The 20,383-nt window shown below is 44.1% G+C and overlaps 2 protein-coding genes across 2 annotated transcripts in view; one reads left to right on the top strand and one right to left on the bottom strand.

Moving 5' to 3' along the window:
• SPAG17 (sperm associated antigen 17) overlaps positions 1-16,796 on the top strand; it is a 112,093-nt gene extending 95,297 nt beyond the window's left edge. Inside the window, exons 41-49 of the mRNA XM_044449708.1 lie at positions 789-842; positions 3,202-3,304; positions 4,349-4,469; positions 6,986-7,093; positions 8,868-9,019; positions 10,375-10,544; positions 11,850-11,910; positions 13,422-13,566; positions 16,635-16,796. Coding sequence (XP_044305643.1) covers positions 789-842; positions 3,202-3,304; positions 4,349-4,469; positions 6,986-7,093; positions 8,868-9,019; positions 10,375-10,544; positions 11,850-11,910; positions 13,422-13,566; positions 16,635-16,771 — 1,051 coding nt within the window. The 3' untranslated portion in view covers positions 16,772-16,796. The remainder of the gene's footprint in view (positions 1-788; positions 843-3,201; positions 3,305-4,348; positions 4,470-6,985; positions 7,094-8,867; positions 9,020-10,374; positions 10,545-11,849; positions 11,911-13,421; positions 13,567-16,634) is intronic.
• The window catches only part of WDR3 (WD repeat domain 3), a 41,379-nt gene continuing 34,547 nt past the window's right edge, over positions 13,552-20,383 (bottom strand). The window contains exon 27 of the mRNA XM_044449709.1: positions 13,552-19,637. Within this exon, the coding sequence (XP_044305644.1) occupies positions 19,482-19,637 (156 nt within the window). The 3' untranslated portion in view covers positions 13,552-19,481. The remainder of the gene's footprint in view (positions 19,638-20,383) is intronic.

Here is a 20,383-nt window from a genome sequence, read left to right as displayed (position 1 = left end):
TCCTTTAAATATAAAGGCTAGTAACTTGAATTTGACTTGGATAGTGCCAGAGAACTAAGTGCAGAGAACTAAGGAGGTGATGACCATAGACATGAATAGAAAAAGCATCAGCAACTCTGAATATAGGATCATAGGAAGTCTTTGTCTATTTGAGAAACAAACTTGAAAAATGATGGCAACTATGATTTGCTTTTCCGTTTCTTTCTGTTTTGGCCAACTGTAGCTGCAGGAAAGACTGAACCAGAACTGTGTCACTCAGAGAAGAAGGCTTAATCATTAATTAAAAAATTCCCGGTGTATGCCGGTTTTCTCTAGCAGGGCTAGTAGCTACTGGGGAGGACAGTTTGATCAGCAGGCCATGGTGGGCAAAAGGGTTAAGCTTCCCTCCCCAATGCTGTGATCACTATTCAGATTACCACTTCCCCTCTGGCAGGAAAGGTACTGGCAATCCAGCATCTTGCCCAGTGTGGCTGTAAACAGCACACTTGGCTTAGGTTGAATTTTTGAAAAACATACAAGAAGCTGAGGAAAGAAATGCTATTAAACTAAAAAGTGTCGCTACTGACCATTATGCACAAGTGTTCTTTTGGTCACTTGCCTGCTACAAGAATTATCAGGCAAGAATGTAACATTTTAATATTTCATATATAGTTTTCATTCTTTATATTCACAACAGCGTATTGTACTGCAATGCAGAACTTGAACAGTGGAATGTTAAAATATTTCATGTCTCAGCTCAAAGATAAATGGTAACATTTTACAAGCTTTTTCCTTTCCCCCTCATGCAGCCAGGAAGGGGCGGTGCAGCTGTCTCTTTGGGAGACCAAGTTGGCCCAGGCCAGGTAACACCACCACCACCACGAGTTTCAGGGTATGATTCGGGATCCGGCAACTAAAAGCCGTGAGGGGTGGAAGGAGAAGGGGAAGACAGGCTTTTCCAAAACAGGTTAAATCCAAACCCCTGACTGGGGTTTCTTTGGACCAGCACCTCTGCTATCAGGGTTCAGCCTCAGCCAAGAATGATATATTTGAAACCAGTCTATAGTTTGACCAATCTTCTGGATCAGTAAATATTTCTTTAATTAAAACTTTTTTACTGCCTCTTTTAAGGAAGAATGAACCCTCCCCTCCCTCAAAGAAGCATGAATCACTTTCCTTAGCTATGGCATCTGTTCTGTCTTGGCTGATTCAGTTGCCTCCCCAGAAGGTGGAAGGTGTCTCTTGATCAAGTTGAGCAGGATAAATATCCTGTTATTTCATTTGTATACATGTTTTAATATCTGAGCTTGGAAATGTTCTTGAACCAGAGTGCCCCCCTCCTTTTTTGACAGACCTTGTTCTTTATAGTTCTGCTTTGTGCTCTCCGTGCATCTCACATAGGGGCTGCTTGGGGCCTGATGTCGGGAAGGCTCTACAGCTAAGCATTAGTTTGCCACTCTGATCAATCTTCAATTATTTTTTTCTCTAGTTGTGCATAATGTTTGGCAGGAGAAAAAAATGAAAACAGGATGCTTGCTTCAGTGCAAAATAGTACATTCTGGGCATCCCAGTGCCTTGAAAGAGAGAAGTGCACAGGATGGTGGATTGAGGGCTTTCCCTGGATTCTTTAAAAAAAATAGCTTCTTTTACTTACCGGGATTGCAGAAACAACTTCTAATATGGCAAATGGTCATTGGTATTCAACATGGAAAGCAAAAGCCACACATTCATTAGCAAGGCTGTACGAGAGTTTTGCTCAATTGGAGTCTATGTTGGTAACATTGAAAAATTTCTAATAAAATCTATAAAAACATAGAAACAGAGTGAGTCAGAAGGGATCTCCTGGGCAATCTAGTTTGACCCCCAGTTCCAGCCGCCTCCACTCATGACATGCCTACAATGTGCATGTCCAGCCTATCCTTAAACACCCTCACTGATGGGGCTTCAACCACCTCCTGTGGAAGCCCATTCCATCCCCTAGGAGTCCTGACTGTCAGGACGTACTTCCTGGCATCCACCCTAAATCTTGGTTCCTTGAGGTTGTATCCATTGCAGCGTGTCCTGCCCTCCACTGCAGGGGAAAAATGGTCATGACCCACCTCTGCATGACACCCCCTTAGGTACCTATACGTCACCAACAGATCCCCTTGGAGTCTCCTCTAAGCTGAAAGGACCCAGTTTCCTCTGTCTCCATATGGCTTTCCCTGCAAACCAGTCACCATCCTAGTGGCCCTTCGTTGCACTGATTACAACCTTCCTGTATCCCTCTTGTAATGTGATTCCCAGAGTTGAACACAATACTTCAGTTGCAGGCACAGCAGAGTTGTATAGAGTGGCAGTAATTACTCTCTCGATCTAAAAGCCAGGCTACTGGCTATGCATCTGAGGGTAACATTTGTCCTTTTGACCACCACGTCACACTGCTGACTCATGTTCAGTCTGCAGTCAACCAGTACCCTGAGACCCCTTTCGCATGTGCTGCTCTCCAGCCACTTGTCCCCAAACCTGTACTTATGACACCCATTCCTATGCCCCAAGTGGAAGACCTTGCACTTATCTGCACTGAATTCCATCCTGTTGTCCCCTGCTCACTTCCATAGTCTGTCCAGATCCCTTTGGATCCAGAGTACCTGCTCCTCAGTTGTAGCCACTGCCCCATTTTAGTATTGTCTGTGAATATGATCAGCAGTCTGGTCACCCCCTTTTCCAGGTCATTGATGAAAAGATTGAACAGGATCAGTCCTAGGACAGAGCCCTGGGGGACCCCGTTCATCACTGGCCACCATCCCGATGATTCCTCCTGATCCATCAGACAATGCATTCGTCTATCCCAAATGCCTCAACTATGTAGGTTATCATGAGGCAGTTTGTCAGAGGCCTGGCTGAAATCCAGGTAAAGCACATCCACTGTGTCTCCTCCGTCTAGCCACCTCAAAACCTCATCATAGCATTCCACAAGAAGGAAAGGCCAAGTTGTTGGGGTTTTTTTTTCAACCCCCCCCCCGACCTTGGGCACTTGATGGTTTTGAATGAGTCATGCTTATCGTAGACCCAGTGAAATCAGTGAAACAAGTAAGCCTTGAATAACTTAAGTCTCTTTGATTTCAGTTGGTCTGCTCTAAGCCTGACTAAGCCCTGGATAAATAATTAGAAAATAATATGAAATGATGGACATATTATGATTTTTTCTCCCTTCCACAATCCCATTTAAAACCCTTTTAGGCAGGAACGTGAGGATGGAAAGAAGTGTCTTATGAGGATGAGGGACAAAATCATCCCTCCCTACTTCAGATCAGAATTTGGCATGGCATTTCTGGAAGAGGAGGTAATTGAGTGGTGGGAGCTTGGCAAATTTGAGCTAGCACAAGCATCTCATCTTGATCATGGAAAGCAACCTGCAGCCTGCTCCAATTACTTGGCTTTTTTTTGCTGAAACATGAGGAATTGGGTGTCTCTGTACTGGAAGCAATGCTATTAGCACTGGCCACTTCCGTTGAAGGATGTGCAGGCGGGAGCACAGAGGTACAGGACTGCTGTAGATGATTTTAGCTGCCAGAAAGCAACTAAATGTTCAGGAATTTGAGTTTGGAACTACTACTTCCACAATAAGCTTCCAGTACATAGTAACCATGAACTGCCACATACACTGTTATGCCAATTCTCATGCATATATTAGAAAAGAAAGAAGATTATTTCCACATGCACATAATTGCGCATATATATATATATATATATATATATATATATATATATATATTTCACTCCTGGTCCTTTGGACTATGGTATTCAATTTCAGGTTGCTATTAGAAGTTTTTACTTTCTACTGCCTTTAAATTCCATTAGATCATTTCTAAAGAATGTAAATTCCATTAGATCATTTCTAAAGCTCGTTTTAGCTATATTTTTCATTATGGTTGTTTTGGTGATTTCCTATGTCCCTGTAAGCCCTGATGAGACTTCTCTTTTCCCAAATGAGAATACCTAAGTTAAGAGAAATGGGACTGGGGAAAGAGATGCAATGGAACAGGAAGGCCTTGAATTATAGGAATACACTATTTGTGTGTCTGAGGAAAGAATAAGTATTATGATGACTGATATTTAGGGTTGCAGTCCTGCTGCCTCCTTGAAGCACCTAAGTCTCAATTATGTTAGGCCCTTCTAGTCATTTCTTTGCTTGCTTTTCCTCAATATGTTGAACATATATAGGAGTTTGTAGGTACATATATTAAACCTATTGAGAGGGGAGAAAGCAGTCTGGCTATACTAACAAACCCTGGTTGACCTATCTCCAGGATGCTTGCTTCTGTTCTTTTCATGTTGGCAGTGTTTTTGTTAGAGAGTGACTGTCCTATTTGTTTTTCCCTTAAAGCTTCCTGATGTTGAACATTTTTCCAAACTGCTCCCTCCGTTTACAAAGAAAGAAAAGAAGGAACTACTGTTGGCCAATATTACACAATCCAATGAAAACAGAAGTGTTGGGAATGATTTAGGTAACACTACGATATTGAACAACTTCCTTCTGAAATGACAGGGTACTGGTCTCCTTCCCCCACCTCATCCCTCATACCTGCTCAGAACAGTCATCTTGTTTGGACTCAGTGGCATTTTCTCGTGCTTTTGTTATGTTGCTACAAAGCATAACTGGGCACTTAGGATGCATCACAGCAGAAGGCCAGAGAAAGACCTTTCCGCATTCCCAGGCCAGCCTCACTTATGTAGTGTAGTCTGTAGGAATTTAAATGAAATACAAATTTTACCTGGGTTTACCTTCCCCTTAAAATATGGAAGAGCATTATTTTTCCTCCACAAATATACACATTGTCTTTTCCTTTGGAATCATTATTAAGTGCCCCTTTTTATCATATGGTCATGTAGCAAAGCAAGGCCCATCATAATAAAGATAATGTAATGCTGGGAACAATAGATGGCAAAAGAAGAAGGGGACGGCAGAGGATGAGGTGGCTGGATGGAGTCACTGAAGCAGTTGGTGTGAGCTTGAGTGGACTCCAGGGGAAGGTGGAGGACAGGAAGGCCTGGAGGAATGTTGTCCATGGGGTCACGATGGGTCGGACACGACTTCGTGACTGACAACAACACTCTTATCATCCAGAGAAGAAGTCTCATTGTCATCGTTCTGGCTCATAACAGCCAACACAATTCAAATATGTACTGGTAAAGATTCTCTGAATGCTTCCCATCTTTAGCTATTATTTAAAATCTTTCTGGACCACCTTTTAGCCCAAGGTGGCTTACTATAATGACGTTCTTTTAATAAAAGCAGATGTTCAGACTGTCACTACCACAACACTGGGTGTAAGACAAAATGCACAACTTGGTTGCAGTTGCAGACTGGAACAATAAAACTTAACCAGGGGAAAGCCAGAGTAGACAAGTCTTCGTTCCTCCCTTAAAGCCCTGTGGACCACTAACAGCCACCTATTCCAGAGTGGTGGGACTACTCTAGAGAAGGCACTGTCTCATCTATTCACCCACCTAAGCTAAGCAGACGAGAAGGGCCTCTGCTGCTCATTTAAAAGTGTGGGCAGGGTAAAGGGTGAAGGTGGTCCTTCTAGTCATTTCGTCCCAGACAGTTTAAGGCTGTAAAGGTCAAAGTCAGTGCTCAGTTGGAGCTGGGAAGCACACTGGTAGCCAGTGCAGCTGACATAATGTAGGTGCAATATGAGTTGTTCTGTGTGTTCTGTCTGGCTGTCTTCCCAGGGAGTTTCTCATGTGCCAGTGCTTCTGGGGTCTTCTAGTATTTGGCATTCTCAGAAATCCGAAATCCTGGAGATCAGTCTTAGTATCAACCTGACTTTTTATGACTAAGATTTAGAGCATAAATTTTTATGAGAGGGAGGGGAAAACATCTGGACTGTGCTACTGGGCTGCACACACAGGAAACTGCTAATCCCTTTTTGAAGAACAGAAATACTGGGAATAGGCTATTAGTGTGGAAGCATTTGAAGAGAGGAGCAGGAAGGGAATTGTAAAAGTAATTAGTGCCCCGAAAATCCATTTGTAGTCAGGAAGCTGCAGGAAATGTAAATGTTAGAATCTTGACTAAAATAAGGCTGAGCTCTATAGGAAAGAAAGAGGATGTATGGGAAAAAGCAAGTTCAGACCAGATCTGTGTGCATGTGCCAGTTTGGTGGAACTGCAGGAAAAAAAACACAGAAAATGCCCCATTGGCACAGAATTCAGCTTCCTTGGGATGTCATTTTTCATTTTAAAAAGCATGAGTAATGGTTGTTGAAACCTCAGTAGGAAGAGGAATGGGATGAGTATGACTGCACTCTTGTAAACCACCTTGATTAGTCTTGTTCAGGAATATCCAGCTATTGTAGACCAGTAGGGACGTCTGGTAATTTGAAAATCTGCTGCAGGCTGAGCACCACCACAAAATAGTTCCTGCTGAGCATCTTCTGGTTACATAATGGCTTCTGCAGAGTCTGCTAGTCAAAAGAAAATCCATGCAGGAAGTACAAGTGGAGGAAGGATCTGAAATCCAGAGCCAATCCCCACCAAACAGGAGCACAGGAAGTACCCATTTAAGGCTGCAATCTTATGCATTCTGATATGGATCTCAGTTGGAATTACTACTGAGGGGGCTTACATGTGATTACTTTGCTCAGCTTATCCACACACAGCTTTCCCAAGCAGGTTTTCAATTTTTTTTTAATGCAGGGGGACTAAACCAAGGACTTTCTGCATACAAAGTATATATCCAGCACTGAATTAGGAAGACCCTCATAAGCAGTATACAGGGGGGAAAACTTGTACATTTTAATAAACACCATGGATGTCAGTTAGGGTGCTCGTCAGCAGTGAGCACATCTCCAAGCTATTTCCCTGCACACAAGCCACTGAAATTCACGAAGCACACTGTCATGTGTAGCTCCCATTAATTGCAGCAAGATGTCCACAGAAGAATTTCTTGGAGGAACCTTCTCCTTGATTGTAGCATGTGCAATGTTGCTCTATCAAAATAGCTATTCTATTTCTGTAGAAGCTCGAGACCACCTGGCCAGAAGCAAGCATCCCGGAGATGTTGAGCCAAACTCATTGATCAGTTTTTCAGACCACGCTGAAATCTGTCAAGATCTCTCTGCGACAGGTAAAGCATGTTAGGGCTTTGTCGAGAAAAGGCAATCATGCATTCGATTTGGCAATAAAGACAATGTGCCTGCTCTCGAGAATCTGCTGGTTGATATGTTGACAGAATGATAAACTAGCAGGCTATAGATTATATGTGCCTGGCCAATGGAGTTAGCCAGAGGGGTGACTTTGGGTCAGATACTGATTCTCAGACCAGGCTATCTCATAGGGCCACGAAGATGAAATGGAGAGGAGGTGGATCATGTATGTCACCTTGAGCTCTAGAAGGAAAGGTGGGATAGCAATCTGACCAACAATAATGTAGGAACCCATTTCCTCCTGTCTTTCTGCATGTAAGAGAATGTTTCCTTTTATATTTCCCCAAGCACTAAAAAGATCTAGGAGCAGTTTAAACTTAACAGATTAAGTTTCCTTTTGTGAGACAGCACTGAAGATTTCAATGGTCTTACAGCTCATATTACTCTTTCCAAGTAGGCACAAATGTCACAAGAGCTGCAAAGATGGAGCCTGGCAAACCCTTTTGAGATGCACATTCCAGAGGTATTGGGCCACCTTTGAAAAGCTCTTCTCCTTTGTGCTCACCAACTTCACTGCTGTTGGTGGTGGGCAGGTGAGAAGAATCTCTGCTGGTGGCATCAGGATGTGACCAGGCTGCTATGGAAGGAAAAGGGCCTTCCTATAACTTTGCCCAGGCTTTTAAAAGCCAGCACTGTAAATTGGGTGCAGATATGCATTGGCAACCTGTGTAGCTGGCACAGTACTGTCATGCGAGCCGACTGCCTGGTTCCCATCGGTCTCAGTTAAGTCCCAGCTTGTCTGTTTTCACCCATCCCAAAGTTGCCCTTCCTCCATTCAACAGCCTGTTTAGGATCACTAGACAGGAATGAAATGCAAGGCTGAGTGTTGTCTTCATACTGATGGCAGCTTAGCACAAATCTCCCCGATTTCTCCCAATAATTTTCTGTGAATGTTGGAAGAAAGCAGCCTTGCTGCATGCCATTGGCAAGGGACCAGGGCAGAAATCCCCCAGCATCACCCTCTGAGAGGGTTCATCCAGGAAAGACTGGCACCTCTGTACCATGGTGGCTCCACTGCCTGACCCAGAAAAATTATCCAGAAGGAGGGCTGAGGGCACCAAAAGTCACTGAAAGATCCAGCAGAAGCAGCAGGGCCACACTCCCGTCATCCATTCACTAGCCTAAGTCATCTAGCAGGGCAGCCAAAGCAGTTTCTATCCCCAGACCAGGCCTGAGCTCAGGTTGGAATGAATTAAAAATTTTGTTCTATTTTACTTTATTTCTATACCACCCAACAGCAGAAGCTCTCTGGGTGGTTCACAGCAGAGCAAATTGGCATCAGCCGAACACATGCCACCATGTGGCCCAACAGCTTGTCTTCAAGCAGCAGACAATTATTAGAAATTATCTGAAATCAGTGGAAGTAAACTAGTGTTCTTCAACAGTAGCTTCACCACTGCTTCGTCAGAAGCAGCAAGGGCCACTTTTTCCCTCGGAGGCCATAACAACCTCCAAATTCCAAATACCCAGCTCTGCTTGATTTCGCAAGCCAGGATGGGCAAGGGCCCGAAGAGCAAGTGGCAGGCCTCAGTCCTCCAAGCAGGTTGTCCACATTCTGACTGAAAGTTAATCATGTTAATGTGACTAGATGACACTCTGCTCACATCCACCTCCCACCATACCCATGTCAAAGGGTTGTAGCACTGGATCTGTGGGGAGCCTGTAAATCAACATTGGGACTTTTTTTTAAATCAGATGCTGAAGTAACTGAAACTAGACTGGAAATCTTATTTCAACGAAAACTCCAGTCTCTTCTTGTGGATGCTGCAGGATCCCCGAGAAAAGAAAAGGTCAAATTGCCCTCATCCATACAGAGAGCCAAGCCACAATCTGTACCCAGAAAAAAGGTAAGTAAAATAATTTCCCCCTGTACTGTCACTTCTACTCTGCTTTGAACAGTAACGCCATGAACCTGTCTTCTCAGTTGTGTTGCTGATTGTTTGGTGTGTATTTTCTGAACACCTCTGGCTTGGTGTGGCGTGCTTTGCTTTGGTCCTTCCAGTTAAGGCCGGCCTTGGGTAATCGCAGTGTGGAAGGTGCATCACAGCATCATCAGGAGCATCGTCAGGTTTTACAAGTTGTTGTCCCAGTTCCAAAACCTGCACAATTGGTTTCAACCAAAAATGGGGGAAAAGAGGAAAACTGTGGTGGTGTAACACCATCACCCACATTCTTCTGAAGTGTTGTCTGCCGTTAGGCAGCCTTACATTTTCCAACCAGAAATAAAACAGCACATCAGTGAAAGCACCTACAGTTGCGAATGCCTGGAAGCAGCTGCCAGAGTCAGGCAGATGCAGGAGGAGAGGCTGCAGTTGCGGGCGAGAGCATGGGCTGCACTGCTGCAGGTCCCAAGTTCAGTCTCTTAGCTCTAGAGAAGCTTGCAAGAGAGATTGCAAAGCTGTCGCAGTGCAGACAGTACTCACTAGATGCACTAAGAGCCTGACACTGCATGAGACGGCATCACTTGTTTACTTCTATACAAGCAGTTCGTGTGCACTTGCTGCTATCTCAGGGGGAGGGTTCACATGGAGCAGTAAGCAAGGCTGTGCAGAAGCAGACATGGCGTGCCTTGTAAGCCACCCTACCCCCGATGCACCCAGCACACCATCAGGCACAAAGGGGCCACCTCCTCCCACCTTCGTCCCCCTGTGGATGTCCCAGGGGGCTTGGCAGGAGCAGTGAGACTCCCTCCCCCCCGCCACCCTTTGGCAATAGAAATGGGGGGGGGCATGGGAGCAGCCATTGCTTCAGCCTATTCCCAAGTACCCCAACGTGTCTGTCTTACAGGCCACACTGTGTACCTTTTTACATCGTGTGGCTTATCATGGGCCCCCTCCCCCATGTCATTTTGCATCACTCCTTTATGCTACCCTGAGCCATCATTTTTGGATTTCACCCCACTTTTGCAAAGATGGGCTTGGCACACACAAAGCCCCTTAAAAAGATCGGCATGTTCATTTTTATCAGCAGAAATTGTCCTATTCCCAGGGAACACGGGCCATTTCTCTTATCCTACTAGGTGCATTAGCCATGGATTCTGGACACAGGCCCCCAGTTCACTGTTAAAAGTATCAACTGCTGTAAATGCAAATTTGCATGTTAATAGGATAGCTCAAATAATAACTATTACGGCCTATTTGCCTTCAAATTAGGCGTGCAACATATGATTCAACTCTCTAATCAACCCCTCTCGTTTGTAAAGGGTGAAGATCCTGTCTCTGGCAGAGTCCATACATGCTCTGTTGCTGCAGCTTCCCAGCAACTGTCAGGCTTCCTTCTTATCCCACCGAAGGTGACATTTGGAGTGCTTAAGGAGGGCTGCACTTATGCAGCTACAGTAGCCTTGAAGAACGTTGGAATGGATTTCTGCAGGTTTGCATAGGTTAACAATAATCGGGTTGTGTGTGTGTGTGTGTGTGTGTGTGTGTGTGTGTGTGTGAGAGAGAGAGAGAGAGAGAGCGAGCGCGCGCGCGCGCGCGCGAGCACATTCCTCTATGATAGTCTAATTGTAAAAATAGTTTTAGCTGGAGGAAACATAACCATTGGAAGTAGCTGTCTTGGACCATTAGAATATCCAGAAACTGGACAGTGTTACTGATGCAGAGTCTGCACTCTCCAGATGGGACACAGGTGAATTCAGGCAGATGTAGTTGGATTAGGTTCACTGTGTGCAAGAAAAATTGCAGGTTGAATACAGGTTCCTAGGACAAGCATGAGCTCCATTTCTTAAAATGATAAAGCCTAGTAGTTACTTGGTTTGGACCTAGCGCAATAGTAGAACTTGCCAGGAAGCTGTAAGAATTAAAAGGTGTTTTAGCTGAAACATTTTGCCATTCAGGTATAATATATAAATGCTGCTGTTGCTAGGGCTCCATCATCATCATCATCATCATCATCATCATCATCACGCAGAACACCCAAGTCCTCTGGACTAGATTTTTGGCAAAGATTTTGCTACTTAAAAATACAGAAGAGAAGTCACAGTTTCATGAGGCTCAATCCAAGGGTGGTGTCAAGGGTAGGCATGGCTGGGTGCTTGCCAAGGGCCCGAGCAACCGTGTGCAACGTGCCCTCCTAGCAAGAGGCCATGTTGCTCACTGCTTGTTCACCTGCCTGTCGGGCTGGCCCAGAACATGATACTGGTGAGGTAGAGCAGCAGCAGATCCCAGCTACTGCCTTGCTCACTGGCTCCCCGTAGGATGCATACTAGCAGTACCAAAGGTGTGAGAGCTGAAGAGCAAAAGCAGACATGCACAATGGCAGCAAGAAGACAAATGCACTGAGGGGGAAGGACTCATGGAGGGTGCTTTGTCCAAGGGCCCTCCAAATCCCAGAGATGGCTCTAGCTGAACCCTTCATTAATGTATCTGAATAAGCAAGTTTTCCAAGACAGCAGCTGGAGCTGCAGAATACCATGAAATGGGATCAAGAAGAATCAAGGGTGGTATTCTATACAGCCACTGAGCTCGTGCGTAAAATATGTGCTTCTCATTTGAAACAAAATTGACAGATAAGCAATGTTCCTACAAGGTAGGACAGATAAGAAAGTAGCACAATATAATAGAGGGATGCTAAAAGATCTTGGTAACCATGAGAGCCAATATACTCTAGGTGTGGTACTTTCCTACCTCTCTAGCTCAGTCATTCCAGAAAGTTAACTCTTCCTGTTAATGGCAGGTTCCGAGTGAAGCAACCACCACGCTGTACAGGATTGCGAGTGAGCTATACTCCCGGGCCCGTAAGTCATGTGGGGGTTGGGCAGCGTTGGGTTGTACAGTTGTCTTTTATCACTCAGGTTTTTATTGATCTGTGTCTGTGAGGGTTGTTCAACATTAAGGTACAGAGGTCCAGGTCTTGGGGCTTGGAGTAACTTCTCATGACCTCAGGGTCCGAGGGCAAATTTGTAGCAGCGCTGCATCCCTGTGGATTCTGTGCTCTCCAGATGAGCAATTCAGAAGCAGGGCAGGTGGGATGTCCTCAGTAGCAGGAAGATGAAACAAAACACCATGTCATTTCTGCATTTGTTTAGCAGCAGTGGGGACCCCTAGAAACAACCAAGTTTCAGCATTTAACCTATGTGTTGAGTGATGGACATTTCTTACCAAGCTTTCCTGCTTCCTGAAAACCTTGCACAGTGTCTTCCAGTCAGTCCTGAACAGGCCTGTGCATGTCTGCCCAAGGACCAAGAGAAACTTCTTCCCTTTTTCATTAGGGGTATGGAAGCAGTTTGAGCAGGTGGCTGAGCAGCTCTGACCTGGTAGCTTCAGGAATGATCTGTGGAACACTTTGCTTTCCTCACATATTGCACCAAGCATCATCCATACCCTGTGAATTAGCAAAAACACCTAGGACACACTTTTCCAAGGTAACAAATGCACAGAAAGGTCAGGCAGTGGATTGCAGCTGGCCAGCCTGACCGCTAGTCCTCAATCCAGCTTCTTTGACTTGCCTGTTTCCACATTCCATCTCCGTTCCAGACAGGTTTCAAAGACCACACTAGCCTTCCATGTAGGCCATCTACTTTTGGGCCTTTTCCCAGCCTCTGGCATTCTCCCGTGGCTTTATGCTTACACTCAGTCAGCTTTCCGAGACTCCAGGGTTCTGCTCATGTCCCTACCCCTGGCTCAGTATCTTCAGTGGCTAGCTTACTGTCTTTAACTTGATACGTGTCATTGTGTGTGCGTATACACATGTACATGTGCTAAACTACTACACCTTTCACCTTTAGGAATACTGTGTGGAACTGTTAACACAGTCAAGTGCTGAGATGATGTAGGAAGCCCATAATATTGCCAGTTTCAGCATTTAACCTGTGTTGAGTGATTGACATGTCTTACCAAGCTTTGCTGCTTCCTGAAAGGGTTGACTGGATGTCAGCCATGAGAAGGCGTGCGCATTCTGCTGCATAGGCAACAGCCCAGTGCTCCCAATTTACTAATTTTATATTTACCTCTTGCCTTATCCCATCCACCATACAGGACAGGGTGTAGAGAGATTAAGGGGACATGCAACATGATCCCGTACATGTTCTGTGCTACGTTGGCCATGCTCTCTGGAGCTGATGCAGGCTGTATTCCAGAATATAGCCGGCAAGGAAAGCTGCTGGTGAAAAAACTCTGGGCACTGATCAAAGCAAGAACAGAATCTTTTTCCTCGCTACTTTAAGAGCAGCATTAAAAAGGGTGGAGCAGAGTGGGGTGGCAGGGAGATAGCAGACATTGCTCATGGTACACAATCTGTTGTTTCTAGGTGGCTGCGGGGCTCCAAACTGAGCTGGAAGTTGAGATATATGCCATGGCTATTGGAGTGAAGAGAGATGAGGGCATGGGCAGAATTTTCCATAAGATTGAAATTTACACAGAAACAGAAACACTCTTCCTGCCTGTGGAAGCAAATATCCTTTATTACTTTTTCTCTATGGTCAACTTACACAGGATGAAATGGTGGCCTCCACTCTACTGACATCTATTAAAGGGTTCCAGCCTCTCTCCAGACTATTTATTCTTTAAGCATTCAGAGACCTCTACAATTCCTTTCAAGATATTTTTTTTCCCTATAGCTGCAAATACCATAACCATTACACATAGAACTTCAATATAAAACTGAAAAAATGAGCAGCAATAGTTAAAAGCAGTTCGAAATAAAATGTGCCCAGGGTTGTTTGAAATCTAATAGAGTAAGAGCCATATGTGCCTATCAGCACCTATTGAAAGCTTTTTGGGCTCCCTCCCATCAACTTCCCCCCCCTTAGTGCTCAAAAGCTCATTAACTCAGAGGCTTACAAGCACCCAGAGTAGTTCTGGAGCTACAGCTGAGGGGATCTTTTGAATTGTAAGCCATCCAGAGACCCGTTGGGTATTGGACGGGGTAAAAAATACTCAATTCGCTCTCTCTCACTCACTCACTCACTCACTCACACACCTCCTGCCCTGCATGTCAGCTCTTTGCTGGGAAAGGAAAGGAGACTGGCGTGCTGTCAGGGTATCTTAGTGGCCTCAGTCTCTTCCCCTCCCCATCCCTTGCCTCCTTTGCAAGATGAATCTTCTGACATTGGAAAGGCTACAAGGAGGGGAAGGGGATCTGAGCATGGATTTTAATGGTAATTTATTATGTACTATTGTATTTCAATGTATTTTATCATGTTGTAAGCCACCCCGAGGTTTCGGCAAGGGGCGGCATAGAAATGTTATAATAATAATAATAATAATAATAATAATAATAATAATAATAATAATAATGGATTTTCAGCTGAGGTCAAGCTGTTGCTGATGGCCTGTCTGAGAATCCAGATTTCTCTGTGCCTGATCTCTATCCTAGATACAACTAGAAAAATAGAGCCAGGTTGTTTTAAGTCAACCATATTCCCCAACTTCAAAACATTTTAAAACAATATAACAAAAAGCTAACATTTTAGAATAGCTCTGTCAGAAGTTCCAGTTGTCCTGCTGCACCTGTGGCCTACTTATTGCAATGTAGCTATTTGTAGAAGTCTATCTACAAATAAAATTCTCTGAAAAATGTAAGGACTATATTATTACTGGTAACAAAAGCATAGCACAAGCACCACCTTATACCACAAATTTATAGCATGTAATGCTAGGACACTTGACCACCCCTGCAAGTGACTGGATAGAAGGTACATTTCATAGAACCAGTCCATGAATGGAAAGAGACCAGGCTGAATGGAGTTCCCCATGCCTTCCTTTCCAGCAAGTAGACCTATTTCTTTTCCTTGGCTGCCTTCCCAAACAACCTTGCAAAACTTTAGTGTGTGGTTTTGCTTTCAGGCGAGGGTTATGTAACTCAAGAAAAGGGCCACAAGCTTAACAACTTTTTCCCACAGTTTACTATGTATTATTAGGCCTGAACATCTGACCTTTTGGTGCCAAAAAATAAAGGTAAATTATATAGAAAATTGGAGGTCAGTTTGGTTTCTTCACATCATGCATGGAGAACTTAGTTTCCTATCAAGAGAGTTCCTGGCCTGTTAGCTTTAGGATTAGAGGGAAGGGAAACACAGTAAGACAAACATCAGTGAAAGATGCAGCTGCACCTAAACCGTTGACCATACATGATATGTAAATTTTACATTAGTTAATCCTGCCTTTCTTTCAAGGAGTGTTCATAGTTCTTTACAAATCTCCTGTGATATTTGAAATATTAAGGATGTAGTGGGTGTTTTCACCCAGTGTTGCCATGTATGGGTTTAATCATACATAAAATGACTTGCTGTGCTGGATATAATCATTCACCAGAAGGCAACCTGGTAATACTAAAAGAAGAGTAACTTGCCCAAAGGCCTAAACTTTCTCTCCTTGCTGGAAGAGTTAATTCTTGCAGAGACAGATACCCTTCTGAGGGGCTTATACCCACCAACGTGTTGTAGGGGCAGCTTTTATAGTTGGAAGCCTCCGAAAAGGTTGCCTTCATTATCCCGTTTGTGGGTAATTGTATGAAGCAGACATAGTATAAAGGTGGTGGCTCTGGTTAAGAACCCTGCAATATTTGAGAAGGATGAATATAGAGAATATGCTGAATAAAAAACATTTAAGGCCTTGATTTTGCTTTCTGCTGACTGACACCAAAGTCGAAACACTGCCAAACAAGTACACAGCTGTGCCCTCAAAGATTCAGTGAACTCCACCAAACTTTTCAAAAAGTTTCTGCTCCTCCCTTCAGGCTGCTAGGAGAAAACACTAGCAAAGAACACTGCACTCTGGATTGGTCCTGATATAATTTCCCAAAGTATTAGGACTGGAGTTCCCTGGTAAAACCATTAACCGGGAAGTATCCAGTTCTTCTGTTGGGGCAGTGGGAAGAACAACTAGAAGTTAGTGCTAGCCCAGCACAACAAAAGCTTGCTGAAGTTAAGGGGCTCTACTGCCCTGTCCATCTGCAAGCCATAGTTTCAGTTTCAGAGCTGAACTAAGGAGCACTAGGGGTCATTCCTGCAAGATCCTCCAAATTTCCTTTACATTCCAGCTCTACACTTGTGCCTTGTCTGAGTGGGGCAAGGAGACAAGATGGGAAAATGGCATCACTAAAAGATACTGCAGAACTCTCTTACTTCAGTTGAACCACAAAAACATGCATGCTAAATTTCGATAAGGTGGACAAGAATCAAGGTTCATAGACCAAAACAAGTATGTGCAGATCAGTGAGGAACAGCATAGGAAGTAGCATGAATCAGCCCCCACTTTCACAGAAGCGACTTTTCATCATCTATTGGAGGTGAAGGTTTGTAAGTCATTCCCCTGGGAGAATCCATTTTGTGTCCCATTGATGAACAGGACCCTTTCCCCCTGCTTAACTATCCCTAAAATATGAGGACTAGTATCTAGCATCTGTCCAGCTAGTTTCTAGTGCCCAATCACTTGCTGCCATTAAAGTTTCTCTTTACCATGAGGCATATTTCAGACTTCTACTGTGAAAAATGATGTCTATCCTTAACAAGCTTTCCACCAGTCTTAACACCCAGCCATTATGAATGCAGACCACCAGACTACCCTCAGGGGGAGAAGGCCTCCTCTGTCCGGCTGGTTTCAGGAAGTCCCGGCCCTCACTTTAGGGTTATACTACCTCACAAGCTTCCTAGCTAATGTAAGTAATTACATTTAAGCACATTCTTTTCTTCAATAGCACAATACAGCCTTCTAATTACTAGTGACTCTACTGTGCATTTCGAAGTGTTAATCTTGCATAAATGCTAAGTAAAGTTATGGTGAATTGAACAGCATGAGCATTTTTCCTTATGATCCTAAGGGTGAAATGAGTTCTTTAACAGAGAGAGGATACTTCTTGCATAGCAGCTTCTTTTTGTGCTGCTAACAAATTCTAGGAATAAACCAGCCATAGCTGCATTATCAGTGTGAAACATTGAAGCACATGCTCCTCATCAGTAACATTCTAAATTTAACATGTTTCAACATTTAAAAGCCTCATTATTTTTGTACATTTCCTCTGATTCCTCTCCTCCTTTTACATATTGCCCTTCCATGCCTGTTATTTGTACAGCATAATCACATCATCTTTCCTCAAGCCAATCCTTTGAAAAAAAAGGGGGGGGGATTTTCTAACAAGGTGTGCCAACCCCCAAACATCTAAATCCAGGGCATTGCAGTGTATTATTCACCGAATCTCATGCATAGTTTCAGTGCTGTGTGGTGCCACGCAGAGGGAGGCAGAGGTGACATGGCACTGCCCAGGTTACTCAGGTAAGTGGCATAGCAGTGGAGAAGAGAATGCTAACCCACTGTAGCTGAGGTTGTATTCTCTCTGTAGAGGGTGCCTCTCTAGTCTCTCTTCCCCAGCTAGGGAGACTAAACTACTTCGGTGGCTGAGACAGGAACTTCTGTCAGCATGCCGGGGGGGGGGGGGGGAGCCAGGTGGGTTTGAATCCTTGGAAAGCAAATTCAGCTGATCTAATTGTTGCATTTCTCCCTCTCTCTAGAAATATAAACATACGCAGCAGCCAGTGGTCAAGACTGCACAATTCTCCCGGTTGTAGGTTCCTTGTCGCACCCTGCTTGCCTCACTGCATTGGCAGAACCTTGGCATCGCCCTAGCTGACAAATCTCTTCCATACCTTCCACACTGTCTTAATCAGGATGCTTCGTTGCTGGAACAAGAACTACAGTACAAACTGTACATATCCGGATATATTTTAAGTCTGCATTCTATTTTTTAATTTTGCAGACCTGACAATGGCAGGCTGGAATAAAAATACCAACATCATGACATTGATACGGCTCAAGTTTAGCAGGAATATTAAACTGATTATTTAAAATGTTAAAAATCTCCTTAAGTGATTTTACTAGTATCCACCCATTGAGTTGATCACTTTCCAGCATGTCATCCTATTAATATGAATATTTAGCCATAAACTTGTAGCAATAAAAATTACTTCATTATGATGGGCTCTCAGCTTGGAATTTTGATGGGGAATTGGGAAGTTAATTTTCTGCTGAAAGAATGCCATCACCAAACAGAGCTTTAGCAAAAGAAAACAGCAGGGCTGTGTGCCAATATGACTGATTCATTGACAACAGATAGGATGCAGCTGACCCCCAAACAGATAAAGCCAGCCCTTCAACTCTCCAGTGGGAAGAGAAACCATTTGCTCTCAGGCACTGTCCTCGGGATGGCAAGTCCCTCAGTGCCCATGATCCACAAGACAAGCAGCCTGTTGCATGCTTAATCTTCATTCTGTTACTCCACATCCAAAGAACTCATGTTCAACGCCCAGAAATCAGCTTCTAAGTACATAGCCTGTAAAGAAGCTTCACTGAGGTGTCCAGATGTGGAAATGAGCCCAGAGCACAAGGCAAGTTCATAACGTGTGCCAGTTAAAATGTGATTTTGAGAACAGCCTTCAAGATGCAGGACTAGGGTAGTTAAGGTGCGTATGTATGTGCCTCATAGTCTACCACTTTGAATGAGCAACGTACAGTTTGGGACGTCTGTCCTAATACAGATTGCAACAATTAAGGGAGCCAAATGCAAAGAGTGATTATGGAGAGGAAACCTGGTCCCATAAGTTCACCTATTTCCCTGGAGATTATAAAGCAGCAAACAATGAGAACTCAAATTTCTATTTGCAACATGTACATCCAGGGGAGAGAGAAGGATGTTGCTTGTTTCCTATTAAATTTGAGAGCAAGCAACTAGAGATTGGCTGCTGTTCTGTATTTGCAATGTATGCCATACTAGAGCATATAACAAGAGCGAGCCACTTTTGTCCTGCACATGCACCATAGTGCTATATAAACAAGAGTTCTGTTGCCCTGTTTGTTGCCACTACTTTGTTGCAAATGCCTAGAAAGTTGGAGTGCAATTTTTATTTTTTCAAATCTTTAGAGAAGTTTACTTTAGTTAACCTAAAATGAAACCATTCCAAACACTTTGAATGCAGTTATCCAGCACTATCACTTTTAAAGGGCTTTAGAAGTAAACTGCAAGCTCTAACTGCACACTACTATATTCACAAAGATGTATGGGGGTGGGAAGAAGCTAGATGGTTTGAAATGAAGTTACCGTTTTGCCTGGGTGCATCCTGAGTGGCTAGGAAGCAAAGGGCCCCTTCTGTCTTGGTTTGGAGGCACCAAACCACGTATCAGAAAAGGCAATGGCAAACAGTAGGAAAAAAGCAACCTGCCAGTGAAGTTGCAGCCTCCCTTTTCTGACCTGAAATGGGTGAGAATTCAACACAGCTTTACTGTGTTTCTGCACAAACCTTCTTGCCCAATCCCAAACTCATGGCATCCCACACACCCACACCAGAGCAGCGCCTCCCTCCCCAGACTGTCCTAATCAGGCCACTGCAAGAATCATCCTCTGCTTCTTCTTTCTTTTCCTCTTTTTCTCCTCAAATCGGTCAGTAGCATCAGCAAAAAAAGTCACTTCATCTTTGGCCTCGATTTCTCTCTTTAGGAACTGGAGACCAGCCATATTAAACCCCAGCACATCCTGGAGACAAAAAATAAGAATGCAGAGGTGAGAAAGGGAGGGCGTATCAGGGATGTGCTCGCAACACTTACGCATTCAGTGGTTCTGTTCTTGCTATTCGTAAGGATTTCAAGCTACTTTGCCAAAACAAACTTTACTTCAGTCTACATCGTCCTAAACCTAAGCAATCCTATCCTGTACGGTTTGCCAACATTATCCTCCTTGTGTTGCAGGTGAGAAGCTGAGAATGAAAGAAGTGGCTTGAGTAAGGCCATTGGCCAGAGTTCAAGGCTGAGCTCACACAGCTGTCTTTGTGTTACACTTCTGTCCTGCCCAACAGCTGAAGCTCTCTGGGCAGTTCACAATAAGCTCAACTATAAAATAGAACACACAAGAAAGTGCAATATAAAACTAAAGGATAAAATATGAATAACCTCCAAATAAAAGCCAGCAGCAGTAAATGGATTTAAAATACAGTGACATTGAAAACAAAGCCCAAATGCCTAGGGAAAGAAGGGCATCACCTGGCGCTGAAAAATGCACAATGCAGGCACCACATGAGCCTCTCTGGGAAGGTCAGTCCACAATCGGGGTGCCACAACAGAAATGGCCCTCCTCTTACTAGCTACCCACCACACTTCCGTTGGCAGAGGCTCCCAGAGAAGGACTGCTGAAAATGATCTTTGGGGCCAGGCAGTTATATATGTAAGAGCTGAGCCTTCGGATAACCTGGCCCTAAGCTGTTTATGGTTCTGAATATTAACACC

This window comes from Varanus komodoensis, unplaced genomic scaffold, assembly GCF_004798865.1.
Source record: "Varanus komodoensis strain SLA01 unplaced genomic scaffold, ASM479886v1 scaffold60, whole genome shotgun sequence".
Lineage (NCBI taxonomy): Eukaryota > Metazoa > Chordata > Lepidosauria > Squamata > Varanidae > Varanus > Varanus komodoensis.
The sequence above is the reverse complement of the archived record's forward strand: the minus strand, read 5'-3'. Positions and strand labels throughout refer to the sequence as shown.